The 25,901-nt window shown below is 33.4% G+C and overlaps 4 protein-coding genes across 7 annotated transcripts; 3 read left to right on the top strand and 1 right to left on the bottom strand.

The window, feature by feature from the left end:
• Positions 1-1,419: 1,419 nt before the first annotated feature.
• On the top strand, positions 1,420-5,516 carry LOC145066007 (uncharacterized). The gene is made up of 14 exons (XM_079013148.1): positions 1,420-1,923; positions 2,285-2,461; positions 2,552-2,676; positions 2,767-2,902; positions 2,984-3,190; positions 3,303-3,398; positions 3,499-3,558; positions 3,673-3,747; positions 3,827-3,880; positions 3,988-4,089; positions 4,175-4,684; positions 4,772-4,906; positions 5,017-5,124; positions 5,203-5,516. Exons 1-14 carry the CDS (start codon positions 1,516-1,518, stop codon positions 5,350-5,352), a joined length of 2,343 nt encoding a protein of 780 aa, XP_078869274.1. The 5' UTR covers positions 1,420-1,515; the 3' UTR covers positions 5,353-5,516.
• Positions 5,517-6,584: 1,068 nt separating this feature from the next.
• Positions 6,585-8,170, bottom strand: LOC145066008 (uncharacterized). Its single transcript, XM_079013149.1, has 4 exons — positions 7,931-8,170; positions 7,469-7,810; positions 7,192-7,377; positions 6,585-7,106 (listed from the first exon to the last, which is right to left on the bottom strand). The coding sequence occupies exons 1-4, from the start codon at positions 8,096-8,098 to the stop codon at positions 6,876-6,878; spliced, it is 927 nt and encodes a 308-aa protein (XP_078869275.1). The 5' UTR covers positions 8,099-8,170; the 3' UTR covers positions 6,585-6,875.
• Positions 8,171-16,296: 8,126 nt separating this feature from the next.
• Positions 16,297-17,264, top strand: LOC145068153 (uncharacterized). Its single transcript, XM_079015131.1, has 2 exons — positions 16,297-16,591; positions 16,822-17,264. Exons 1-2 carry the CDS (start codon positions 16,297-16,299, stop codon positions 17,262-17,264), a joined length of 738 nt encoding a protein of 245 aa, XP_078871257.1.
• A 1,787-nt stretch (positions 17,265-19,051) lies between these two features.
• On the top strand, positions 19,052-23,701 carry GLE1 (nucleoporin GLE1-like protein). Of its 4 annotated transcripts, none has more exons than XM_079015828.1 (17): positions 19,052-19,173; positions 19,891-19,965; positions 20,141-20,208; positions 20,320-20,487; positions 20,580-20,705; positions 20,795-20,915; positions 21,165-21,313; positions 21,395-21,563; positions 21,640-21,811; positions 21,891-22,000; positions 22,090-22,160; positions 22,246-22,324; positions 22,430-22,510; positions 22,589-22,672; positions 22,755-22,886; positions 22,996-23,118; positions 23,219-23,701. In XM_079015828.1, coding segments are annotated over exons 3-17 (1,941 nt in total). In that variant the 5' UTR covers positions 19,052-19,173; positions 19,891-19,965; positions 20,141-20,206; the 3' UTR covers positions 23,573-23,701. The 4 variants fall into 4 exon arrangements, with proteins under 4 accessions (XP_078871954.1, XP_078871956.1, XP_078871955.1 ...); XM_079015829.1 differs by having other exon boundaries at positions 19,074-19,827; XM_079015830.1 differs by having other exon boundaries at positions 19,072-19,965; positions 21,900-22,000.
• The last annotated feature ends 2,200 nt before the right edge of the window (positions 23,702-25,901 follow it).

The raw sequence follows: 25,901 nt of genomic DNA, 5'->3' as shown, positions 1-25,901 counted from the left end.
AAACGTGTACGATAATTATCCCAACCCAATTTTAGTCAAAATCCTGAAAAACTGCTAACAGACGAGCCGACTAGCCGAGTCATAGACTGGACTCGTCGAGTTCATCAGGCAGAAGCATATTTTTCGACTTTTTCAGCTTTGAACAATTTAGCTATGCATCAAATACAATAGGAAAACGACCTAGACTTTGATACCACTGATGAGTTTTGAGCAAAACATCAATCTTATGGTGTACATGCAAACCCTAAAGCTCTGGATCTAGGTTTTTCTAATTGTACATGAAATAATCATCCAAAGCTTATAAACCTTAATATATCATATATAAATCGAAATTAAGATAATGAAACAAGTAAGAATGTTACCTTTCAATTGTAGCTTGAAGATCCTTGCCTTTAAGAGCTTAGTATCACAAATGTAATACCTCTAATCGATCACAAACACCAAAAACAATTGAAGAATGTTAGAGAGAGATGAGGAGGCTCAAAATCGGCTGGTGATCCTTCTAGGGTTTCACGTCGCCGATTTAAGGTGCCCAAGTGGTCCTTTATATAGGTGAAGAATTAGGGTTTCAGTCAAATACCTAATCTGATTGCTTAAGCCCTAAGCAACCCACATTAGGGATGAGCAAAAGGACCGAACCGGCCGGAACCGGACCCGACCCGGGAACCGGCTTCGGCCAAAATAAAGAACCGAACCGGCCCGACGGTTCTACCGGTTCTTGTCGTGTCTTCAAATGTTGGAATCGGTCTTTGAAAAATAGCATAATACGGTTCCGGTTTTTGCCGGTTCTACCGGTTCCGGTTATATCGGTTCCGGTTCCCGGTTCCAAAAATCCACAAAAATAACGTCCCGGTCCCGGCCCGACCGGTTCCATCGGGTTCCGGTTCCGGTACCGGTTCCGGCCAGTTCCTCGGTCCATATGCTCCTCCCTAACCCACATGAATCTTCCAAAACATCTAGCCTTGGTTTCCATAAGATTTCGTCCACCTCTTGTCCACGAGGTCCTCAACCCACTTTGCAATTATCTTATAATTACAATATTAGCCCCATTAATTCAATTAACCTATTTTGACCACAAAATTAATTCTTGACCAATATTAATTAAATAATATGATTTCTCTTTTAATATTTTATTCTCATAATATATTAATAAATCACATTTATTCTCTTTCTTTATTATTCATCCAGTCAAGTTGCTTTGGTGAAGACAATCCAAAAAGACTATGCTACTATCGGGTCAAGTACATACAAATTATAACTATAAACTTAGATATTTAATCTAACACATAAAACAAAAAATTCTATGACTTTTTAGAAGTTTAAAAGAATTAAATCACCAAATACACATAAAACAAAAAAAAAAGTTTTTATGACCTAAACCCCTAAAAAAAATATTATAACCTAGTTACCTGATATACAACCTCATCAACACCTTCATACTCGGTAGGGTTTAGGGTTTCTGTCCATTGCTCCGAACACAAGGAAGGTGAAATCGTGTAGCTTATCAAATAAAGGATGCCGGCGACTGAAATCACGGCGGACGCGTTGTCGGCGTCAGGCCGAACGTCGGAAAAGCTCAGCCTGCCTACGCTTCAATCTAAAATGAAATGCGACCCTGAAGGCTACGAGACCGAACTAAACTTGATTTACAGCCAATTCAAGTCGTCTGTAGAACTTTTTCAACAACAGGCGGCACTAAATTTCACCTCCGTCGTCAGTGGCGGCGTTGGAAGCGACCCTACCGTTGCCAAAGACCTCGGTGACAGGGCCATGTTCTTGGCTCACGTTACGCCTTTTTACCCTAACCAGCTCCTAAACTATCCGAAAGAGCTCGTGGAATTCCTTCGGTCATCCGCTCGCGTGCTTCCGTCCTCGCTTCGTGTCACTGTTACACAAGCTCTGATACTTCTTCTAAATCGCAAGGTATCATCTAAATTGGATCAATATTTGACTATATGTACACACACAGCACGCTCAGTTCAGTTATTTTCTGTTTGATGATAGAAGAACTGTACCGTTAATCGAGAATCGACGAATTTGCAACTTAAAATTTGATTTGAAACGAGTTCTACCAAATGCTTGATAAATAACTGATAAAGTATGTTAAATTTCAAACCAAATATAGTGTGCTGAAGTTGTAACAGTATTAAGGTCGAGATTAAATCTTAAAAGCAATAGGATAGACTTCATAGCAGAGATTGGTTTTGTCTGTCTGGGTGGAACTGATCATATTACAAGAGGCTTTGGTAGATATGTTTATGACTTGGATCATTTGTATTCACAGATTGTTGCCATCAAGGAGACTCTTGCATTGTTCATGGAGCTTCAGGTTTTGACTGATAAGCCTTTAAAAGAATTGGCATTCTCTCATATCATTCATAGTATCAAGCGTATGAATCAGAAACACAAGAACGAAACGGAAAACAGAGCTCTTCAAAGTATTTTATTCTCAATGCTACAGGTATACACACATTTCTTTGGCTTTTTAAATCTCTTTGCCAAACTTATTCAGTATCCAACTATATATAATATCCTTTTTATGTTGCTTCAGGAAGAGGATGAAAAGAAAGCAATGAGGTCACTTGTCACAATATGTGATCTTCATAGGAGGAAGGTCTGGTTTGATGATAGAACAGCCAATGCTATATGTCGGGCATGTTTTCACCCATCATCAAGGTTCATCAAATCAAAATATTCTTATGTTACATGTCCTTTTTCATGTAACAATTATAATCTACTCACATGATTTTTTTGTTCTTCCACCAGGATTATGATTGCAGCTCTGTCATTTCTTCTTGATTATGAAAAAATTGAGCAAGACAATGACAGTGACGAGTCAAGTGATGAAGAAGAAGCAATCCAACAACATCATGTTGTCGTTAGTAAAGAAGCTATTTACAAGGTTAGTTGCTCAGTTTTTACTTTCTTTTTAAGATAATTGGTTCCTTATTCAGTGTTCTTATATATATGTTCATCAAAATAGGCCAACAATACAGGGACAACATCCAGCAAAAAGAAAAAGAAAGCAAAGTTGCAGCGTGTGATTCGTAGCATGAAAAAGAAACAACGTATCTCATCTGAAAGGAATGATAACTTAAACTACTATTCACCACTCAATGCTTTAACAGACGCACAGGGGTTTGCTGAGAAGCTGTTCTCACGACTTCAAACTTGTAGTGAACGCTTTGAGGTAATTACTAATATACCCCTTTGTGTCCCATTTTGACAACCTCCCTCCTAAATCCCAATAACATGTTCAATGTTATGTATTCTCATACACCCCTATAACTATAATGTTGCAGATAAAAATGATGATGGTGAAAGTGGTTGCGCGTACTGTTGGACTTCATAGATTGATTTTATTGAACTTTTATCCTTTTCTTCAGAAGTATGTTCAGGTAATGTTTTTCTTCTTTCTAGTTGTTTTTTATATTCACAAGTTTTATCTCTAATTGTTACTTATATTCTTTAGTATCATTCTTGTTGTGAAATTTTCAGCCCCACCAAAGGGATGTGACAAACTTGTTAGCAGCAGCTGTTCAAGCCTGTCATGATATGGTATGTAATATGTAATGTCACCTTTTATTTTTCATTGGAATCATTTAAATGAATGTGTTTTATGTTACCATTATATTATATACAAAAAAAAATTGATCAGGTTATTTGGACCAGGTGCCACCTGATGCAGTTGAACCATTATTCAAGCAGATAGTTAATCAGTTTGTGCATGATAAGTCACGTACAGAGGTATCTTTCTATTGCTATTTTTTTTGTTATATTATTTTTGTAAGTGATGTGAGTTTTTAGATTTAATTTTCTTTTGCAGTCGATTGCTGTTGGGTTGAATGTTGTGCGTGAAATATGTTTGCGTATTCCTCTGGTAAGCTTCTTACTTTTTATGGAATGAGTATTTTTTTTTCTTGTTGAAAGAATAAAAAAAGAGAAAACTTATTGTTACCCTTTTTACTCATGTTTTTTGTTCTTCAGTTAATGACAGAGGATTTGCTGCAAGATCTTGTGCTGTATAAGAAATCTCACGAGAAGGCAGTTTCATCAGCAGCTCGTTCGCTTATTTCATTGTTCAGAGAGGTACTGTAAATCATTCTGTCTCTCTCTCCAAATTTATTTGTGTTTTAGGTTAGAAGGGTAAACTTGTCTTTTTCTTCTTCTGTAGATTTGTCCTTCGCTTCTGATAAAGAAGGATCGTGGTCGGCCTACTGATCCAAAAGCAAAGCCAAAAGCATTTGGTGAGGTTACTGTTCCCAGTGATGTCCCTGGGGCTGAGTTGCTTCTGGATGATGATGACGAGGATGATGATGTCAGCAATGCTTCTGAAGAGGATGGTGAATCTATTGATGCTGACATCAGCATTCATGGAGGTTTGGAATCTGAAGAAGAAGAAGATGATGATGAAGAAATGGGAAGTGAAGAGGATGAAGTATCTGATGATGATGATGAGGAGGAGGTGGATGGGATGTCTATTGATTCAAGGGGATCTGAGAAAAGGAAAGGGCAAAAAAGGAAATTTGAAGATTTTGATGAAGAACTTGATGGAGCCAATCAAAGTCTTAGGGCTCTTAAGAGATTAGCAGGAGCTAGATTGGAGAGTGAGGCAATAACAGAAGAGCCAACAACAGATGGTATTCTCTCAAATGAAGATTTTCAGAGAATCAAAGAGCTAAAAGTAAGTCACCATTTTTACACCATCAATATTTTTATTAATCTGCTACTTATAATTATACATTTTGTTTTTAAATTTGTTGTGAAATAGGCAAAGAAGGATGCAAAGGTTGCATTGGCAAATCATGGAATTTTGAAAAAGTCTTCAGATCCAAAATCAACAGTCTTTAAGGTCCCAACATCTGATCAACTCAGTTTGAAAAGAGTCGATGGATATTCACTTGAAGTAAGTCTGAAAAATCTATTTATTTAATCATAAAACGAATATTTAATTAGTTAAAGACTGATTGATTGATTAATGTGCATAATACAATTATATAATATTTATGTGTATAGGCTAACATAAGAAAAAAGATGACAAAGGAGGAAAGGAAGGCTTTGATCAAAGCAGGAAGAGAAGATGGGGAAAAGTACCAATCAAGAGCTGCTACCAAACAGAAAAAGGTCTGTTTTTATTTTATTTTAATTTTATTGTTCATTCAAAAGACCAAGATATTAATGCAACTCATTTAACCTATGTAGACTGGTGGATTAAGCAATCAGCAAAAGGAACACAAGAAGGCGATGCCTTTAGCTGCCAAGAGATCAAAGATCGAAAGATCACGCCGTCAGAAAAAGCTCAAGGCCAAGACAGCTGGCAAACAGTTTCGTGGTCGCAAAGCATGGAAATGATTCATATCTGGAAAGCAAGCACATTCACAATTTTGCCCTTTCAAAAAGCAAATTCTGTTATTTTACTTTTTATTTTACAGATTTTAGTGCCAAAACGGAGACATATAATGTGATATAGTATAATTTATTTTTTCATTTTGTGTAATACAGAGTGAGTTGCGTGAGGATGACTCTTGCATATTTCAGACTATTATATCTTGGACTTTGAACAAAGACAAAATAAATACCCAAATTACAAAATAAATAGATCAGTAACATTTTTATTTGAAGATAAACCCCAAAGTAGCGCTTCCATTAACTAAGACCAATGCACGAGAGGACATCCTTGCACTACTATTTGCAAGTTGCAACATCAAACTGATAATTACCCGGCCCCATAACTACTTTAACATAGAATAAATCTAGTTGAATCATTTTGTTTCTTGAATACCAAAACATTTATATTATGTTCCATACAAATGTTTTTTAACCCACTTCCTCTTCCTGTCACTCTATGCACCACAAAGATTAATAGACATAATATTCAATAGTTATGATCATGCACACCTTTACTCTCAATAAGTTCGATAATATCATCCGTGCACCCGTTCATTTCATATCCAAATGCATTTCCACGTTCCACAATATCCATCCATAAGTTCAATAATAAGTGATCCAGTTGTAACATTCTTTTTTCTTAACTTCTTTTTAGTAACATTTGCATTACCTTTACTAGAGAACACAAATAAATGTACTTGAGGCATCCTTTTTGTAGGATGTCGATGAGGTTAATTTCGATCATATAGGCAAATTAATGTACTTCATGTGTGCCATACTTTCATCCTGTTCTTGAGCAAAAGCTGCCTCAGAGTTGTTGCTGCCTTGGTAGCCTTAGCAGCTTCAAAACTCCTTTCATTCACAGCTTCATTTGGTGTTATTTCCCAATTACTAGATACTTCAACTTTGATTAATTAAAATGTATCAACTTCAAAACCGTGTGGTTTTAACAAAGCTAAAACCCGGTTTTGGTGCGGTTTTAACCCAAAAGTCTAATCACCATAACATATATAGTAAGCTAATCAGGAGAATGTGATGTATTAAACAAAATTTAAAGTAAATTTTTAACAAGTTAAAGGTTAATGTTGTCCAAAAACAATTAAAAAAAATCCATGTTTAGACAACTTTTATATTGGACAAACTTAAGGATTTTTTTTTCATTTATTTATGAATAACTGGCTTAGGAGTAAACTGTATAGACAAAACTTTTTTCATTTATTTATTGATGCTATCAAATATTAAACTGTCTTAAACAAACATTTTACTTGAGATTTAGGAGTAAATTATGTCCGAGTATTCTATTTGAGACTTTCATACGATACATATAAAACCAAACCAAATAGTCTAATTTCTTTAATAATATAAAGATGTAACTAATTCTCTTTAGACAATTTCTCCCAACCCAAACACTCAGAACTCACAAGTACGCAACTTAGAAGTTCAAGCTAGCATTGGTTTTTTAATTTTTGTGGTTATTTTGGTTACAATTAATTAACATCACCTATTTGTGCAAGTTCTTCTGTCGTATTACTGAATTGCACTCCAAGCTCGTAAGCATGCTTATAGGCTTTGGATCTCTTTGTGTTAACATGTTTAAGCTCCTTCTTCAAACAACTGATGCTCTTTCTTACAAGTTTCAATTCTGCTTTAAGTCGTATAAATCTAGATTGACGTTCCTTTATCTTCATTTTCATTTCCTCAATCTCGTCTAACAGAATCTAACAAGAGAAATTTTTAAGTACATTATAAAATTAGTACTACAATATGATGGACACGTGAGATATATGAAGAAGAAAGGGTTACATTTATCCTGCATTGTATGAATCTTTGCGAATCTATATCTGGCTTTGAGTTTCTATTATGATTGTTTGGTTCTGGTGTAGTGTAAATTTCTCTTGTTTCCTTGACTTTTCTCATTTCGTTATAGATTCTCATTTCATCTGCCCGATTCTTGTTCCCATGTTGGATCCTTTGCGCCATGCTCTCCATCTTTGAGTTGTGAATGGAAGAAATCATTATGTGATGCAAAGTGTATATATAGAACAATAGTAATGTTTAAGAACTTATCAACTAAAAATACCAGATCGTTGACTTCTTGTTCACCAGATGGTGTTATTCCATGGGTTTTTTTTGAAGACAGAAGTTCATCATGAACTTGTTGCAAATAATGCGTGTCTACCCTCCCTTTCTTGATCAGCATTTTTTGGCTGCGTTTTCGATCTGGTCTGAAAGGTGCAACTGGATCATCTTTTTCAGGCAAACGTGAAAAACCAGTTCTACTTGGTCCTACATTCTTGGGTAAATGAATCTCATGTTTAACTAGGCAACGTTCAAGATCCATGATTTCCTGCGTCCTCCAACGTATATAATATTCATGATCTGAAAACCACATTAGTTTCAGGTTGATTTGATATTCATCTGCCTGTTAACCAAGTTAGAAGTAGAAAAAGCAAAGAGGGATATATGTGAGTTTTTGTTTTGCAACAATTAAGAAATCGATGGAAAGACAAAACTTTTACTGAGTTCAAAGATCTGCGGTTACATTTCGCCGAGTTATATCTTTCTTGATACGGGAGAGAGCAAGAGTCAGCAACTGATATTTCTTGTCGGCCTCTTCTAGTACTAATTTCTGTATTTCATTAGAAGAATTGACAACGTGAATTCCATCTTCTAACTGTTCCATAGGGTCGAAACCGTTGTCTTCTTCCATTTACTTCACAACGCAAAATCTTACAATATCAAATACATATAAAAAATTTGAATCCAATTTTTGCTGAACAGATTTATCCTTCAACACATATCTAAATTTGTACAGGTATTTATGGAGTCGTTACACTTGCACCCCACAGCAAGAAAGTCAACGTTGCTAAAATAATTATTTTCGTTACACTTGCACCCCACGGCAAGAATGTCATTGCTAAAATAACTGGGAGCTGATAAATCCACTCCTTATTTTTATCGCTCCACATATTTTTGTTAGTAATTTACTATTATGCCCTTTACAGTGTATTTTAATTATTCCAATGCTTTTTGGGATGGGAGCTGATTTGATTCTCTTTCAACACATAAATACAACACGCTTAATCTTCCTCCTTCAAAGCTGGCAGTGTAATAAACTCATTTCAATAGAATGCAATGTACCATCGATGATCAATCTGTTCAATATTCCCGTCTATCAAACCCAGTTCGTAGATCCTCCTTTTCTTCTGGATTTCCATCTGTCGTTTTCTTTTTCACCATGTTCTCAGATCCATTACCATTACGCCGGTGTTGAAGTAACACGACTTTTTCGACCTGAAAGTGCATGATATTACCCTTTCGGACCAGAAATTATTTGTGAAGTAGTTTATGAAGTTTGTGTGAAAGTATTACAGAGCTCCGATGACGGTGTTCTCGAGCGGAGTCTTCCCGGAAAATAATTTTGGGTGTAGTTCAACGGGTTCTCGAGGGCTTTTCATCGCGGAGAATGTAAACCTTAAAGTTGAAAGACGGGAATGTGTTTCTAACCAGTCGAGTTAAGACATGTGGACTCTCCGATCACTGCATTCCGTTCCTTCGGACACATATACATGCTGGACCAAGATTGCAAAACGTATGCGTCGTCTGAAAGCTGAAAGCCAACTAAAGATTGCAGCGCCGCAAGAGGAAGGAGTTTTGTGAGGAAGAAGGACGGTGTGGGCTGAAAGCGCTTAAAAAAAAGACGTTTAATACTTAAAATTTTAAATACACTATATATTTATATTTAAGGGTAAATTAGGCCGATTGTTTTCAAAAATTAATTCGGGCTGTCTCATTTATTTAAAACTTGCCCATTTCATCCCTCTAGATATAAAAAGACCGTTTTGTTCTATTTATTTTTTTGATTTATTTATTAAATATTAATTCATTAAACGAAATTTTTTATTAAATATATATCACTACCATCAGTCTTCAAACACCATCCCAGTTCCCTTTCTATAACCGCATTGACCAAATCGCCGGAGGAATATGATGTTGCCGGAAGAAGATGACTTTGTCGACAGGTATACAGACGAAACCTATAAAATTAGAGGCTTTCTTGAAGCTTATCAGAGAAGATGACAGACTACGGATCTGAGACGACGAGGTACATATCTAAAGGTGGTACATCATCGTTGGTTCCACCCTCACCCGATTCACGCTCTACAACAATCTCGACGTGAATACAATGTTTAGAAACCCTAATCGTCGATTAGCGATCTACTATGATCAATCGAGGCCAACGCGATGTACTATCCATAGATTTCAACGACGGATGTATAAAAGAAGAATCAGAATCAGCAGCCCAAAATAATTAATATATATATATATATATATATATATATATATATATATATATATATATATATATAGTCAGGATCTTTTCCTGCATACTATGCAAATTTTTCTGTGTGAACTTTTTTTTTAAATAAAAATAAAAAAGTGACTTAAAACAATAAGTCGGTCATACAAATGCATTCGCAAAAAAAAAAAAAAAAAAAAAAAAAAAAAAAAAATCTCGAAAAAAATGTTCAAACATGAAAAGTGCATATATGCATTAACGTCAGAAGTGCATATGTTCGTTAAAAATAACTTTCATATGTGCACATTTTTTTGAGATTTTTTTTCGAATGCACTTCTATATGACCGATTTAATGCCTTAAGTCATTCTTTTCTAAAAAAAAAATTCACACGAAAAAGTTTGTGGAGTTCACAAAAGATCTTGACCGTGTGTGTGTATATATATATATATATATATATATATATATATATATATATATATATATATATATGTATATATATATATATTCTAATAAAAGAATAGTTTGATTCTCCTTTTGTCATGTGGAATCTTATTAGACCCTATGATTAATGTCATGCCACATGTCAATTTATTTATTACCCATTTCAAATTTCAAAATTTAAAATTTACATTCTAATTACATTAAATTAAATAACATTAGAATAACATTTAAATTAATACAGATTAAAAGGTCACGTATTTATTTAAATCAACGATTATAATTTTATATAACTAAAAAATATCTCTTAAGTAATAATTTATTTAAAATAACTAATTAATAATTTTAAGTTTTTACTATGAAACTTTAATTAATTTTGTAACCGTGGTGCCCACGAGTTATAAACTAGTATATATATATATATACTAGTTTATAACTCGTGAAAACACGGCTACAAAATTAATTAAAACTTTAATAGTTAGAACACAAAATTATTAATCAATCAAAAACATTAATTTAAATAAATATGTGAAATTATATCACCTTATAATTTTTAATTTTATTTTAATTTTTATTGCATTGTTATTAATTTATTGTAATTAAAGTGAAAATTTTAAAATTTGAAATAGATAATTAATAGGTTGACAAGTGACATGTATTAATTAAGAGGTTTAATAGCGTGACACATGACAAAAAAAGAATAAAATGTGTATTAATTAGAAGGCCTAATATGATGACACATGTCAAAAGGAAATTAAAACTATTTTTTTTATTAGAATAGGGATATATATATATATATATATATATATATATATATATATATATATATATATATAGAGAGAGAGAGAGAGAGAGAGAGAGAGAGAGAGAAAGAGAGAGAGAGAGAGAGTTAGGTTCATATATAAATCTTATTTATTGTGTGAATGTATGACTAAATCTTGACCAATCATTTGATATGGTAATTTTATTAATTAAATGAATTAGTATCTCCTAGAATTATGGTAAGTAAATGGTAATTGCCGATAATTAAATGGTAATTGCCGATAATTAAAGTCTCCAATAACCTAAACGCCGGCTAAACCCTTTTGGTCGATGTGTCGTCTTCAAGAAATATATTTTCCATTTTGCCAACCAGAAACTTCAAGGTCTTCGACTTACACACTAAAGATAACCAGGTAGGTATGCATGATCAATCTTCATGAGTTTTCATTAATTTTTAATGATTTCAAAATCATGGAAGTAGAGATTTTTAAAAACCTTTTCCATCGGATTGGGTTTTTAAGATGCCAAGAAAATCACCACATTTATAAGGGTTTAGTGAGCCTTTTTTTTTCTTCATTCAAGTTAATGTAGATCTTTTTTTTTTTTTAATTGTTTTCTTGATTTTAATTAGTTAGAAATATATGGTATTGGTGGTGATCATATAGAGGAATTATTATTATTATTTTTGTTCAATTAAGTTGGGTTTTACTACAATTTATTTTCTCATAACAATTTTTTCATTGGTGATCAGTAATCACACTAGAAAAAAATACAGAAGGCATTCAAAGGTCAAAGCATCGACTGCAAGAGGAAAAATGGAAGGGTTAGGTCCGATTAAGCGAAAAAGAAGTAGATTCTTGTTATTATTTTTACTATATTCTTTCTAAATTGTTATAATTTGGTAGATTCTTATTGTTTTGATGAAAAAAATGTAAACATATTCTTTGAGAATGGCTATTTCATCATATTTTTTTGGGTCAAAATATGGTTTATACTTTACTTTTTTCGGCAATTGTTTTTCTGTAATATTTATGAATTTTTATGGCCTAGTTTACGGCTGAGTTTACGGCCGTAAACACCTTACGACCGTAAACTCATTTACGGCCCATTTTTTTTTTGTCCGGCCCATATTCAAGTATAAATAGAGGTATTAGGGTGAGGAGTAGAGATGTATGAACAGTAAAGAGTTTTCGGCCAGAGAGAATAAGGAGCGTATGTGTGTGAATCTTTTGTATCTAGAGCTTTAATTCATATCATTTATACAATCAAGATTCGTCTTATTCCTCTTCTTCTTCTCTTCTTTCTTTATCTGACATCATCCGTTTGATTGGGATTCCGCACCATCAAACGGATCTGACTGATACACGAGCATATTAGGGACTTACAATTGGTATCAGAGCCACGTTGTATCAGTCAAAATGATTTATTGTTTCATCCAAAAATCGAATATTCTGTGTTTCCGGTCCAAGCTTACGGCCGTAAACACCGAGTTCACGGCCGCAAACTAGTCAATTTCTTCAACCGTGAAAGAAGTCTAGATTCTTGGGCCGTAAACTCTATTTTGGAGCATTATTTGATCTTATTTTCGAAATATTTTTGCATTTTTGGATAGATCTTGCAAAAATAAAGGGGGTTTGTTCTTTGTGTTTTTCATAAAAAAAGGTTTTTGATCGAGTTTTGGAGCTTCAAAGTCGAAAAATCGCTATTTTTCACGTAATTGTTGAAGGGTTTTCGGCCGGAGCTTACTGCCGGAAACAGTTCACGGCCGGCGGCGGGGTTCGGGTTTACGGCTAGGGTTTCCGGAGTTTGCGGCTCGGCTCGGCAGATTGGCTCGGTAGATCGGCTCGCGACTTGCGGCTCGGCTTGGTGAATCGCGGCTTGGAGATCGGCTCGGCTCAGCAGCAGCAAGCTGCAAGCGCTTCAACAAAAAGGCAACAGCTTTGCGTCTAGCAAGGATCGAAACCGGGTCTATTAAATCCTCCTTCCCTCCGCCTTACCAGTTCAACCAGTTACAAACCTTCCGTTTTTAATTCTTAAACACTTCCAGTCGCATCCAACTTTCGCATTTTTGTCACTTTCTGCCCAAAAACTAAATCTCTTTTATTTTTAAATTTCTTTTTCATCCAAAATAAAAAAAAAATAATAAAATAAAATAATAAATAAATAAATTAAATAATAATAATAATAATAAAATTGTTTTTATTTTTGATTGTTATTTTTAACTTTTGACTTTAAATTTTGACTTTCAAGCTTGACCTTTGACTTTAAACCTTGACTTTTTCGTTTAATTTAAAAAAAAAAAAAAATTCAAATTTAACTTTCAAGTTTGATTTTGTCAAGTTTGACTTTTTCAAGGTTGATTTTTTCATGTTTGACTTTTGAGTTTAATTTTTTAATTTAATTTTTTTTAATTTTGACTTTTAAGTTTTATTTTAGATTCTAGTTTTTTTTTTTTTTTTTTTTTTTATTGATTTTAAGGTCTACGAGGGAGTTGAAAACATGAAAGAAAGTCGTCAGGATATGTTAAGACAAAATTTTAACTTTTTCGATTATGTCCCTGGAGAAACGCTCGAAACTCAGTTGCAGCAATTTACTACACTCACTACTGAGATGAATATAGCCGGGATCTTCTTGACTAAGTCTGAGATCAACAAAAAGCTGTTGAATTCACTTCTAAAATCGTGGGATATGAATGTAGCTGTCATCAAGAAGACAAATGATCTCAATCGTCTTAGTATTGCTGAAGTAATTGAAGAGCTTGACGCTTTAAAGAGTTCTGTAAACCTTCCGGTCAATGAAGTGTCATGTTCTCATTCATGTGAAGTTTCATGTTCTCAATCATGTGAAGATACAATTAAGTTTCTTCGAGAACAAATTGATATATTCAAAAGAGAAGTTGAAGACCTGAGATATGAAGGATATCAACTCAGGAAAGGACAGAAACCCCTGAAGGCTGAGTTAGATGCAAAAACCAAGGACTTTAGGAAACTTCAGGAAGACTACAGTAACAAATGTGAAAACTATGATTATATAGTCAAACAAAATGCTGAGCTAGTGGCTGAAGTTGAATCTTTGAAAGGAAAGTTTGAAACCACCAAACTTGATGTTAGAAAATATGATTTCTCAAGTGAGGTGGTTGCAAATATGATAGACCAAAGCATGCAGTTTAAAAGGAATCAAAACAAGGGTCTAAGGTATGATAGTGTACCTCCTCCTTATAATCATAACTACACATCCATCCCCATGACAAAGAAAGAAATTGACAGGGAGTCACATCTTCAATATGGAAAACGAGCTGAATTTGTGTCAGGAGGAGTTAATATTGAAGATACTAATGTTGCTACTTCATGTGCAGGTAAAGTAGCAGAAGATGAGAACAAGGAGAAAACCATTGAACAATCCAACATCTCCTTGAACTCAGAATCTGTTGCTTCGAATTATGTTACTCCTAACAAACCTGCCGTTGAGAAATATAGGCCTCCAATTCCAGCGCAACAAAGTGCCTGTTGTAAGTGTGCATATGGGAACAACAAGAGACAAGGCAATGATACGCCACCAGGGGCAGGAAGAAATAATTTCCCAGTGAAGAAAAGGACTTGTTTTCACTGTGGAACACCTGGACACATTGCCAGAAATTGTCCTAATCACGCCTATGTTCCCTACTACGCACAAGGATGGAAAAACGCGCCAAGTGGGAGATACTTCAAAAGAAATCCTTCCAGTTCACGTTCATACAATGTTGACTGGAACGCGCAGAAGGCTAAGAATCAATCCCACAAGGCCAAGAATCTAAATCCTAAGGGCAAGAAGGGAATGCCAACCAAGAAACCCAACTCAAGAGGTGCTCCTGTGAAGCCAAGACCAGTCAGGTCAAAGTCATATAGAAGATCGGCTTAACTTGTTGTTAAAACATGCATTTTTTTGTTGAATTGATCAAAGAAATGGGAGAAAAGAAGGATAGGATTAGTTGGAAGGTTGAAGGTGTAGAAAAAACTTTTCTAGAAGCTTGTTTACGTGAAGTTACGGTGAATGGGCGGGAAGGGAGTAGTTTGAAAGCATTATCTTGGAGGAATGTAGCTGAAACATTAAAAATTGAACACAACTTTATTGCGGACCAAAAACAAATGAAGAACCGCTATGACTACCTAAAGTCAAAGTTTGGTGCTTTTTTGAAGTTAAAAAACAAAACCGGCAACGTGTACAATTCAACAACCAATACCTTCAACCTTTCCAAAGAAGAATGGGAACTAGAATCGAAGGTATTTTGTTTAGTTATAAATAACATATTATCATGTTTAAGTAATAAAAATATTTTTTCCAAACAGTCAAAGAAACATGTGGATTCTTTGAGCCGTACGCCACTACCCTACCCCGACCTTTGCACACAGTTGTTTGAAGGTGCAACTGCAACAGACATAAATAGTTGGGGACCAACTTCTACCCTTCCCTGTCCTACTCAAGAGTCAAGCCACTATAGTTTGCATGACTTTGATGACATCGATTGCACTCAACAAGAAACTGTAGGTCTCAGTGACGAGTCATCCGCTCAATCAAAAAAACAAAAGACTACAGATACGGCAAAGAGTCAAAATAAAAGTAAAGACAAGGGTAAAGATAAGGGTAAAGATGCATAAAATTCAAGATTGCTTGAAATCGGTGAAGATATTGCCACAGTTGCTAAAATATTTATGGAAAAGCATTCTTCTTCAAATTTGGATGCGTGTATGGAAAAATTGGAGAAGCTGGGATGGGGAATATTTGATCCAAGATACACTACTGTTGTTGCTCTTTTTGGTGAAGGTGCGGATAAGAGGCAGATGTGGTTAACCATTGATCCAACTATTTGTGAGAATTGGGTCAAGACTGTTGGAGCACATTATGGAATGTTTCGCTAAGTAGATTTTTTGAATGTTTTGATGGTTTTTTTTTGGATAACTAGATGGTTTTTTTGGATTACTTGATGTTTGGTTTGAACTAGATGGTTTTTTTGGATTACTTGACATTAATGACTTGATGTTTTGGATTACTTGATGTTTTGGATTACTAGATTTTTATATGATATGAATTACTTGATGTTTTGGATGAATTTTTATGTTATATGTTGTTAATATAATTGTTATGTATTTTCGAAATAACAGATTGCTTATGGATTCGGATGAAGAAATTGCATTTTTCATGTTACTATGTTGCTATTAGTTGAATCTAGCATCCAACAGAATTGGAAGGGCAATTGATAATGATTCAGAAATGAGTGGTCATCAACATACACAAGAATTGTTACATGGAACTTCTACACAATGTCATGACCTGATGCGTCTTTCACGTGAAAGCATATGTACTTTTATGCAATCATTTTAGATGAAACAATTGGTTGCAAAGTAGTAGACATATAAGCGTTGAAGAAAAGATGGCTATGTTCTTGACAACTATAACACATAATAAACGGTTCAGGATTATCAAACAAAGGTTTCAACACTCCACAGAAACAGTTCATAGATGCTTTCATGAGGTGCTAAATGCAATGATGATTTTTGCAAAAGAAGTTATAGTGCCAACAAATTCTAATGCAACCGTGAATTCCTCAGAGAGGCATCGTAAGCTAAAAGAAATATTTCCTGGAGCAATAAGTGCGCTAGATGGAACTCTTGTACATGCAGTCGTGCCTGTTGATCAAAAGACTCGCTATAGGGGAAGAGGAAAAGGTGAATGCTTTCAAAATGTTTTAGGAATTTGTGATTTTGATATGATGTTCACATTCGTATGGGCCGGTTGGGAGGGTATAACACATGATTTGCGAGTTTTGAAAGAAGTTGCATGTAACCCGACTTCAGGCTTTCCGTTCCCTCCTCCAGGTTTTTAATTCTTTTTAAATTTATTCTAAAATACGATATTAAATTTCTATATATAATACTTCATTCATTCATGTGTATAGATAAATATTACCTTTGCGATGCTGCATACACCAACACTCGTGGATTTATGACTCCTTATTGCAACACGAGGTATTGGTTAGCCGACTATCGACGACGACGTGCGTTAACTAAGGAAGAAAAATTCAATCATGCACATGCGCAACTCAGAAATGTTATTGAACGTGCTTACGGTGTTTTGAAGGCGAGATTCCCAATCCTAAAGCGAATGACTCCTTTTCATTTTTCAGTGCAAAGAGATATAGTCGTTACTTGTTTTGCAGTCCACAATTTCATAAGGAAATGCGATATTCATGATGAGTTATTTATGGCGTTCGAGGATAACAATGCTCAAGCACAAGGGGGACAAAATGATGGCGAAAACGTACACGATATGGAATGGGGTTCACAAGGAAATGAATACATGGATAATTTATGTGACCAGATTGCGAATCAATTGGTGTGAAATTAAATTTGTAGGATTTTATTTGAATTTTAGTATGATTTTGTGGATTTAAAACTATTTATGTTTGATTTGGATTTGTGTTTAATTTTGATTTATGCTAAATTTTGATTTTATATGGTGTTTATTTATTTTTTAATACATAATTAAGAATTTTTATTAGGTTATTTTCTAAATAAACAGTTGAATTTAATAAAAAATAAAATAGAAGGGTAAAATAGTCATTTTAATAATTCAACAGATTAATTCAGAGGTCTCAACCATGCAGCATGTTAAACATTCCGCTTTTAAACTTTCCCTGTTATAAATTCAGACCCTTATGTTAAAAACTAGTTTATAACCCATGAGAACCACGATTATAAAATTAATCAAACTTTTATAGTAAAAACTCAAAATTATTAATAAGTTAATTTAAATAAATTATTAATTTAAGAGATATTTTTTATTAGTTATGTGAAATTATAATCATTGATTCAAATAAATATATAAAATTAATTTTTAATATATATTAAATATTTTTTATTTGTGAGTTAATGAAAACAATAATTTAAAATTTAAAAATTAAAATAGAATCACATTAATAAGGAGGTCTAATAAATTTAAAATGGAAAACTAGTAGATTGACAAGTGACAACACATTAATTAAAGGGGAGTGATACTTCCATAGTTGTTTTTTTATTCATCCACGATTTTTAAAGTAATTTGTCAATTTTGCCCTTCATTTTTATTTAGGGTGTAATTAATTATTCAAAGACTACTCTCTCAATCTCTCAAACACCGCTTCCCCTATTTCTCGTCTCATCCAAATTGAAAATCTTCTGAGAATACCTTCTCTCCGTAATCAGACATGGGGTTTAAGAAGAATCTCCTCATTGCTTCACTAGGTAGCAACAATCACCGGTCACAATTTGTTGCTTGTGCTTGCAGAGCCATCGTCGGTTTATTTTAGTGCCGACTATTACACCTCATGAGTATTTCATCATCCATGTTCCAAGTCTTTGGAATTGTGTGTGAAATTTCATGATTTTTATGTAAAACTGAATGTAGAGTAGTAGATCTAGAGTTTTAAATGATGAATTTTATGGAGGTTTGAAGTTTGCTGTTTGGAAATTAGCGCCAGTTCGTAATTTACATCCTAATTTACAGGAATAAGGTATGAACTCGATCTATGATGCTTTGGTTGAAGTTATGAAGATTAAGTTTGATTTTGGTAGATTTTGAGATCAAATCGGAAATTAGAAGTGAGAGGCGTAAGCGAGAGTATGGATCCCATGCTTACCATCATCGTTCCGGATGTCGGTAACAACCGGTTCATCCTCATCGTTTACGTTTCTTCTTTTTTTTATGTACAGACGATCTGTAATGGGCAACTGGAACGGTGTAGCTATTACTAGAAACGAGCATCACGAAAAGAGCATGTTAAGGTGAAAATAATGGTCGCAGAAGATGAGACTCTGTTGGAGATTGTGGTTGAAGGGAACAACCAACAAGTTGAGAAGATGAATGAGTTGCAGGCTTAAGATTTCCTTTGGTATAATTGTTTGCTAAAAATCAATGTTGTTTTTGAATAATTAATCACGCTCTAAAAATAAATAAAGGGTATAATTGTCAAATGCTTTAAAAATCAGTGGATGTATAAAAAAGAGTCGTGTAAATATCAGCGCCCTTAATTAAAATGTCTAATATGATGATACATGGCAAAAAAACGCCCTTAATTATGTCTAATATGATGCCACGTGTGAGAGCTAGTACAGAGATTCAGATCGCCAAACAGCCCTTCGCCCAACATACCTCTTAACTAGTCTGCGTGCGTGCCCTCCCTGCGTCTTCGTTCTTCCTTTTTTTTTTCTTCTTCGACAGGAGCCAATTGCGTTCTCTCAATTCAAACGATCACAACCCCAAAATCCACCAGGTTCGCTCCTCCTTTGTTCTTCTTCTTTATTCTTTTTCGGCAGAATTGGTGATTATTGGTGGTTTGGCGTGGTTAACGGAGGTTTTCGGTGGTGGCTGATGAATGGAGAAGAGTGGTACTCGGTGGTGTTTTTGGGTGGTGTTGTGCAGGTAAATAGCAGGGGACGATGGTGGGGTTTTGGTGATTGTGTATGCTGTGTTTTATGGAGATAATGGTGGATGAAAGCTAATCAGGGATGTTCTTCACACAAAGCATAGCTTTTTGCAAACCATATTGAGCAGATTTGGAGTTTAATTCGATACAGATAGTAAAATACCTATCAATTTAAGGAGTTATTTCATAACAGTCAATGACCAAATCAAAAACTTTTAAATATATATCAAATAGTGAGTTACTCAGACCCATACTCACATACCCATACTCAGATTTGGAGTGCTGCTTGTTTTACATAGGAACGGTTCCATTTTCATACATCGCTGAGCGAAAAATTTGACGCCCATTGCCCTTTTTCCCCTCGTTCCAGCGACATCCCCACCCTCTTCATCCCTTCCCTGGCACCGGCGCCGCCCTCCACCTTCCCAGCTGCCACCGGCGCCACCGTCTTATTTCTCCACAACTAGAATCAGGGGAAACCTAAGTTCTCAATTATCTCAGGCACGTCTTGCAGTCTTGTTGAAGATCTCCACGGCTTTAACTTATTACAATTTGCATTTTCAGGGTTCCGACTTCCGAAACCCTAACACCTTCAAAGACGAGTATTCATCTCCACCTTTCTTTTGCTCTTTTCATAGGGTACGTACGCCTACATTGCTCAAATCTTTCAGTTCGGTTTATCAAACATTAGGCCTTCTGCTTTTACATGCTTAGTTCGGTTTAACAACCATGGTGTTGTGATTTCTATATAATGCTTTGTGTTCTTTTTCGTATAGATGTGATTCTAACTCTCACTTCTACCATTGTTGTCCAGATACATATAACTTCTAATACATCAAAGAGGAAGCAATCAGTTTGATAGATTGCTTCACTCCATAACATGTAAGTCCTGCTTTATATTTATCCAATCCTCCTGTAAATTATACATAAAAGACGAAAACAATCAGTTTGATAGATTGTTTAACCAGGCTTTCTGTGTTTTTAACCAATTAGGAGAGGGGTAAAATTGGAACTTCGGTGTCCCCAACGTGTTCATGGGATCATAGCTGATCCACAAGTCGACTGGAGTTTTGATGAGCTTCTATCAGAGCTTAATGCTGTTGATCACAAACTTCAAGCATCCTCATTGGTCCCTTTACCTTTCTCCAAAACACATTCAAGGTACTTTGTTATATCATCTTATGAAGTCATTTATAACTTCTTATAAATGGTTTTCTTTTATTATTGTCAAACTAACGAGTTTCTTCTTGCAGTGATCTTTCAGTTGTAGTTCATGCTGAAAAAAACAGGAAGCCCTTTGTGATGCATGTATCAGATGATGATGATGATGATGATGTGGTTAATAGTGGTCATTTTGCTTGTGATGAAATTTATTTAAGGTATTTTTTTTTTACAAAACCTCTTACTACTACAGTATTGTACTTATAAATATTTGTATTTACTAGCATATGTGGCAATGTTTGTTTAGTGATGATGTGGATTCAGATAGTGATTCATCAACTGAAGCCCAATGTTCTTTAATGGACAAAGGAGGAGTTATTGAAGGTGCATTGATTGAGCTAAGCCATGAACACCAGCTTAGTGTTGCTGTATGTTTTTATTACTCCTTATCCTTTTAATTCTTTATGCAGTGTTTAGTATAATGATGGAATCATGAACGGAATGGAATATTCCATTCCGTTTTTTGTTTTACGGAATGGAATGGAATGAAAGTTTCCTATTCCATTCCATATTTCCATCCAACCAAACACATTACACAATCTTTCTCTTTTGTTTTTCACAATGTTGCTACATACATTCAATAACAAATTTCTTCTTTTATAATCTTCAATAATCAGGAAGAAATAAGAAGCCGAATATCTGCATTTGGAAGTGATTTTACAAATGAAAAAGAAAAACTCACCAATGCAATTTCTCGAGCTGAAAAGAGCAAAGAAGCACGAAGGGAATTGGATAGAAAACGTGATTTGCAATATCAACGTATAATGTAAGATCTTAAATACCTTTTAAAAATTTAAATTTTTGATTTTTTTTTAATGTATTGATATGTACATTTTAATTTTTTTAGTGCAGAAGCACTTGATAATCATCTGACTGATGTTCAAAGACACCATGAATACAAATCTCAAATAGAAGAGAAAAAGATACGCGATGATGCTGCAATTGAAGAGTCAAAAAGAAAGCAGAAAGCTCTTCAAGAAGAAAAAGTTCGACAAGAAAAAATGAAATCAGAAGAGGTTTTGTAAAAAAAATATCCATCTGAATAAATGTTGATTTTTATTTTTTCTAATTTCTTTTGTGTTGTGTGGGAAGGCCAAAAGACAAGTTGAAAAGAAGAGAGAAGAAGAAATGAAAGCCAAAGCCAAAGCATTGGAAGATGAAAAAAGAGCTGCAAAAGAAGCAGCTATGTTGTCAATGGCAGAAAGTCAAAGAAAGGCTGCTGAGGCTTTGACTGCTTCCAATGAACTAAATAAACCATCTTCTGGTAAATAAATATATTTCTTTTAGGTTGATTATTTTAATTATGTTAAAGAATCTTGTTTACTTTATTGAGGTTATTGCAGGAAATGTAGTGAAGGGTGCTGAGAGTGGTTTAAAAATGGAGGAAAAAAGGGTACAAATGTACAAACAAGTAATTGGAAAAGATGTGGTATCAGAAATGGATTCTAATAAGGTTTCTTTTATGTATATATATATATTTTTTTTCCTTTTGGGTATTTTTATTTACTTTTGTACATTAACAATTTTTTTAATTATATGAAGGAATACCGAAGTCATGGTATGCAAATGGCTAGACGCATCAAGACAATAACTGGAACAAAAGAGAATGTGAGGTGTGGATTTATTTTTCTATGAATGATAATTGTTTTTTTTTTTTTTTTTTTTTTTTTTTTAAAACTTTTAATTCTGTTGAGACAGAACAAAAGCAGATGAATTGGTGAAACTAATGAATTCAACCTTTCCTCAATCCATCAATATTGGGATCTTTGCAGATAAAGTAATCTCCTTTTTTCTTTTCTTTTTTTTTTCCCATTAAGTTCTATATAAATAAAATATTATATTATGGATAAATAAAATTTCAAACTATTTGAGAAAATGACAGATTGTCTCCCAAAGCACAAACGCAAGCAGCAACAGTGTCCTATATGGTTATGGACATGTCATTGTTATGGTTACTTCAAAGGTAAAATATATTTTTTCCCTCTTATAGTTGATTAGAAATAATAAAATATTAAATGTATTTGGGTTTTAATGAATCTAGATTCCACATGCCATGGAAATACTACTTGCGAAATTAAACAAAGTTTGCATCTTCACAGTTCCAAAGTATTTGAGTTATTCAGAGGTCAGTTTCCATCTTTATCCTTTTTGTTAAACTCTTATTACAAGATTGCCATTTAAATTATTTATTTTTTTATTTTTTTCAGGGAGCTTTCGAATCTAGAGAAGCATACTACAAAGCCATTGGATACGAAGAAGAAGATGGAAAACTTGAAAGCACAGATACTTATGTAGGAAGGTTAACCCAACATATGAAACTATACGCAGCTCTAATTCAGGTTTCCAACAATCAATATAAACTTTCTTTTATTTTATTTTATTTTATTTATTGCTAAAAACATAAAAAGTAAAATAAAAAATAAACCTTTTCTTTCAAAAACATTTCAGACTGAAGTTGATGGTTTCCGAAATCTGCATGGAATTGAAGAGGGCTGGAAATGGCTTGCTAGATTTTTAAATGCTCTCCCTGCAAATATATACACTGGAGTTGCTCTTCAAGCATTCATTGAGGTTAGTTAGTTTCATGGAATGGAATAATCTATTCCATTCCTTCCTCTACGATTCCATTCCATTTTAACCAAACTGATTATCTAATTGTTTACTTTTTCAGTTGGCGGGGTTTGGTATGTACAAAAGATATAAAAACCAGTTCAAGAAGCTATTAAACATAATATCCCAAGACTTTCTAAAAGCATTAAAGGAAAGGGAAGATCCAAAAGTGACAAAAGTTGTGATAAGTTTAGAAAATTACATCCAATCAAACGAGTTCTTAAAGGAACCAGAAGGATGGCGTTTGCAAGATTCTTTACTATCTCATGGATTTGTCCCTAATGAATCTGATGATCAACAACAGTATTATAACAATAATAATAATAATAATAATTCATCGGGGGGATATGGATACAAAGGCTATCAACAACAATACAATTATAATTCACCTAATAGGTATGTTTATCAGCGCTAGACTAAATTGTCAAGATTTGTATTTTAATTTTTTTTTATATGAGATACAAGAATCTTGATTCAAATTAGAAATTTGTTTGTAACAAATGAATTGTAATTCATTTATAGTTTAATCGAATAGATCTCTATATATGGGTTTTGTTTTTTGTTTTTTTTTATCTCTAATAAGTAAAATGGGTAAAAAAGAATTTAGGGTGGAGTATAATTTTTTGTGTATGTAATTTGTTAAATTGCAAATTTTTGTGAATACGATGAGTATGCTGATTTTTAAATAATAGTTTTCGAACTTCTATGTAAAAAATGTTTTTTATTTTTTATTTTTTAAAAAAGAAATTAAGAGAAAACCTCATAAATGGTTTATGGTCCCTGGGTAATATGAAACGACGAAAATGCTATTGACTTAACGGACAAATACTGACGGATTGATCTATAAGGACTAAATATTAAAAGTTTTGAAATCATATGGACCATTCGCGAGGTTTTTTAAAGTTATGGACGAAACTTCAGATTTTCTGAAACTACAGGACCCTTTACAAAGTTTTGTCTAAATTAAAAAAGCTATTATTTGTAAATTTGTAGAAAAGAAAAATTTGTCAACAATGTATATGCATGTAATGACGCTTGTTTATTCATTTGACATCACTAAACAAAATTTGTTAAACGTTTTGAAGACATGTTCTCTAACTTCTTAAATTACATAAATTACTGCACCATAAGAAACTTAACTCTCAACCATTTAGGTAGAGTTGGGCTATAAGTTTTTTTGTATCGTTAAACGTCAAAAAAACAGTTTATTAATTTATCGTTTTTTATATCATATAAACTAATTGTAAGACTTATGTATTACATGAGTTAATTTAAAAAAAAAAAGTTAATTATAAAGCCATAAATGTCAAAATATTTGAGAACTATAAATTTTTAAGAAAATAAAAAACATACTGAATTATTATAATGAAAATGTTTTTTATCTTCTAAATTTAAACAAATGTTTTAAATAAAAAAAACTAATGAGCTTTAATTTTAGGAATTTTGAAATTAAAAGGTAAGTTTATTAATAAAATTGATATCAATTTATTACTACATTTATTGCAATTGTTACATTAAAATATTACGTGAAATTTAATAAAATAGAAAAACTTATAAAATGACATGTGTTAGAAAATAGGGGATGAATAGATTGCTTGGATTCTCTGAAAGTTGTGATTCACTATCAAATTGAAGTATTTCGATGGTACAGATCGAACACGCAATTAGATGAAATTCAGAGAATGAAAATCTGAAAATGTATTTGAAAATGTTCTTTAAAATGTACCAGAAAAATGACCAAAAACGGATATAACATTCCTGTCTGACAACTGTCAATAGACAGTTACAAACTGTCATAAAACTACCAAACCTGTCAAAAACGGATCTTAGGGAAAAAATGGTCGACTTTCTAACAATGTACTTTGAATCTTGAAAAACTTGAACAAGTGTGCACTCCTACACCATCCTAACTTGTTCAATATTCAACAAGATCACTTTTGGTCACACAATTTTAATCCTATTACACTTAAATAATATTTGATGATATAAAATCACCAACAACATGTGGAAAAAAAAATTCAAAATAAACATAAAATAACATTTGACAAATTGAATGAGACTATAACAAGTGTCAAACAAAACTTTCATTTATTAGAGATAATCCAAACACATCATAAAACATTTCAATATCTTCCATAAACTAAAAAAACATAAGTTATTTTAAATAAGTGATCCCAAACACCCCCTTAACATATTAATAGTTCATAAAATTTAAACAAAAATTGATTAAAAGTGTTGCACATTCGACCAAATTTGATTTAAAAAATGTAAGATAGGCGATACTTTACAATTAACCAAACTCGAGTTTAAGATTGGATTAAGAAGTTTGACTAATCGACAACGTAATAGAATACTTAATTGTTGATCATTTTGGCATAAATATAAGTTTGAGTATTTAAAATCAACTACGTTAGATTCTTTGGTATAAATCTAAATCGTCAAACGTTCAAACCATAATTAAAAGAATGGAATTGTAATATTATTGGATTTAAGTCGACATATTAAATTTCGCTCATAAAATTAATCAAAATCTCCTATCCTAATAAATAAGAGTCTCATTCACACGTGGCAATGTGACATTCTCTAAGCCCTTCCTAATCAAAATTCCCCACTTATATTATCAAAATGAAATTTCAATTATACCATTTGCTATTATAATCTAATAAAAGCCATGCCATTAAACCCGAATGGAATAACGAAGAGGGTTGCCAAAGAAATCAATAAAATAGCTGCCAAATCTGTAA

Source organism: Lactuca serriola, chromosome 8 (assembly GCF_051521515.1).
Source record: "Lactuca serriola cultivar US96UC23 chromosome 8, Lser_US96UC23_V15, whole genome shotgun sequence".
In the NCBI taxonomy this organism is placed as follows: domain Eukaryota; kingdom Viridiplantae; phylum Streptophyta; class Magnoliopsida; order Asterales; family Asteraceae; genus Lactuca; species Lactuca serriola.
The sequence above is the reverse complement of the archived record's forward strand: the minus strand, read 5'-3'. Positions and strand labels throughout refer to the sequence as shown.

What these genes read in the sequence shown, in the direction of transcription:
- LOC145066008 (XM_079013149.1), bottom strand. Translation starts at nt 8,098, where the DNA reads ATGGAAGAAGACAACGGTTTCGACCCTATGGAACAGTTAGAAGATGGA. An exon ending in AACAAGAAGTCAACGATCTG is followed by an intron (nt 7,378 to 7,468) that starts GTATTTTTAGTT and finishes CACAACTCAAAG; the next exon opens with ATGGAGAGCATGGCGCAAAG. An exon ending in TCATACAATGCAGGATAAAT is followed by an intron (nt 7,107 to 7,191) that starts GTAACCCTTTCT and finishes TTCTCTTGTTAG; the next exon opens with ATTCTGTTAGACGAGATTGA.
- LOC145066007 (XM_079013148.1), top strand. Translation starts at nt 1,516, where the DNA reads ATGCCGGCGACTGAAATCACGGCGGACGCGTTGTCGGCGTCAGGCCGA. An exon ending in TATGTTTGCGTATTCCTCTG is followed by an intron (nt 3,881 to 3,987) that starts GTAAGCTTCTTA and finishes TTTGTTCTTCAG; the next exon opens with TTAATGACAGAGGATTTGCT. An exon ending in TTATTTCATTGTTCAGAGAG is followed by an intron (nt 4,090 to 4,174) that starts GTACTGTAAATC and finishes CTTCTTCTGTAG; the next exon opens with ATTTGTCCTTCGCTTCTGAT.
- LOC145068153 (XM_079015131.1), top strand. Translation starts at nt 16,297, where the DNA reads ATGGCTATGTTCTTGACAACTATAACACATAATAAACGGTTCAGGATT. An exon ending in CTATAGGGGAAGAGGAAAAG is followed by an intron (nt 16,592 to 16,821) that starts GTGAATGCTTTC and finishes TCATGTGTATAG; the next exon opens with ATAAATATTACCTTTGCGAT.
- GLE1 (XM_079015828.1), top strand. An exon ending in TGTGATGAAATTTATTTAAG is followed by an intron (nt 20,706 to 20,794) that starts GTATTTTTTTTT and finishes ATGTTTGTTTAG; the next exon opens with TGATGATGTGGATTCAGATA. An exon ending in CAGAAATGGATTCTAATAAG is followed by an intron (nt 22,001 to 22,089) that starts GTTTCTTTTATG and finishes AATTATATGAAG; the next exon opens with GAATACCGAAGTCATGGTAT.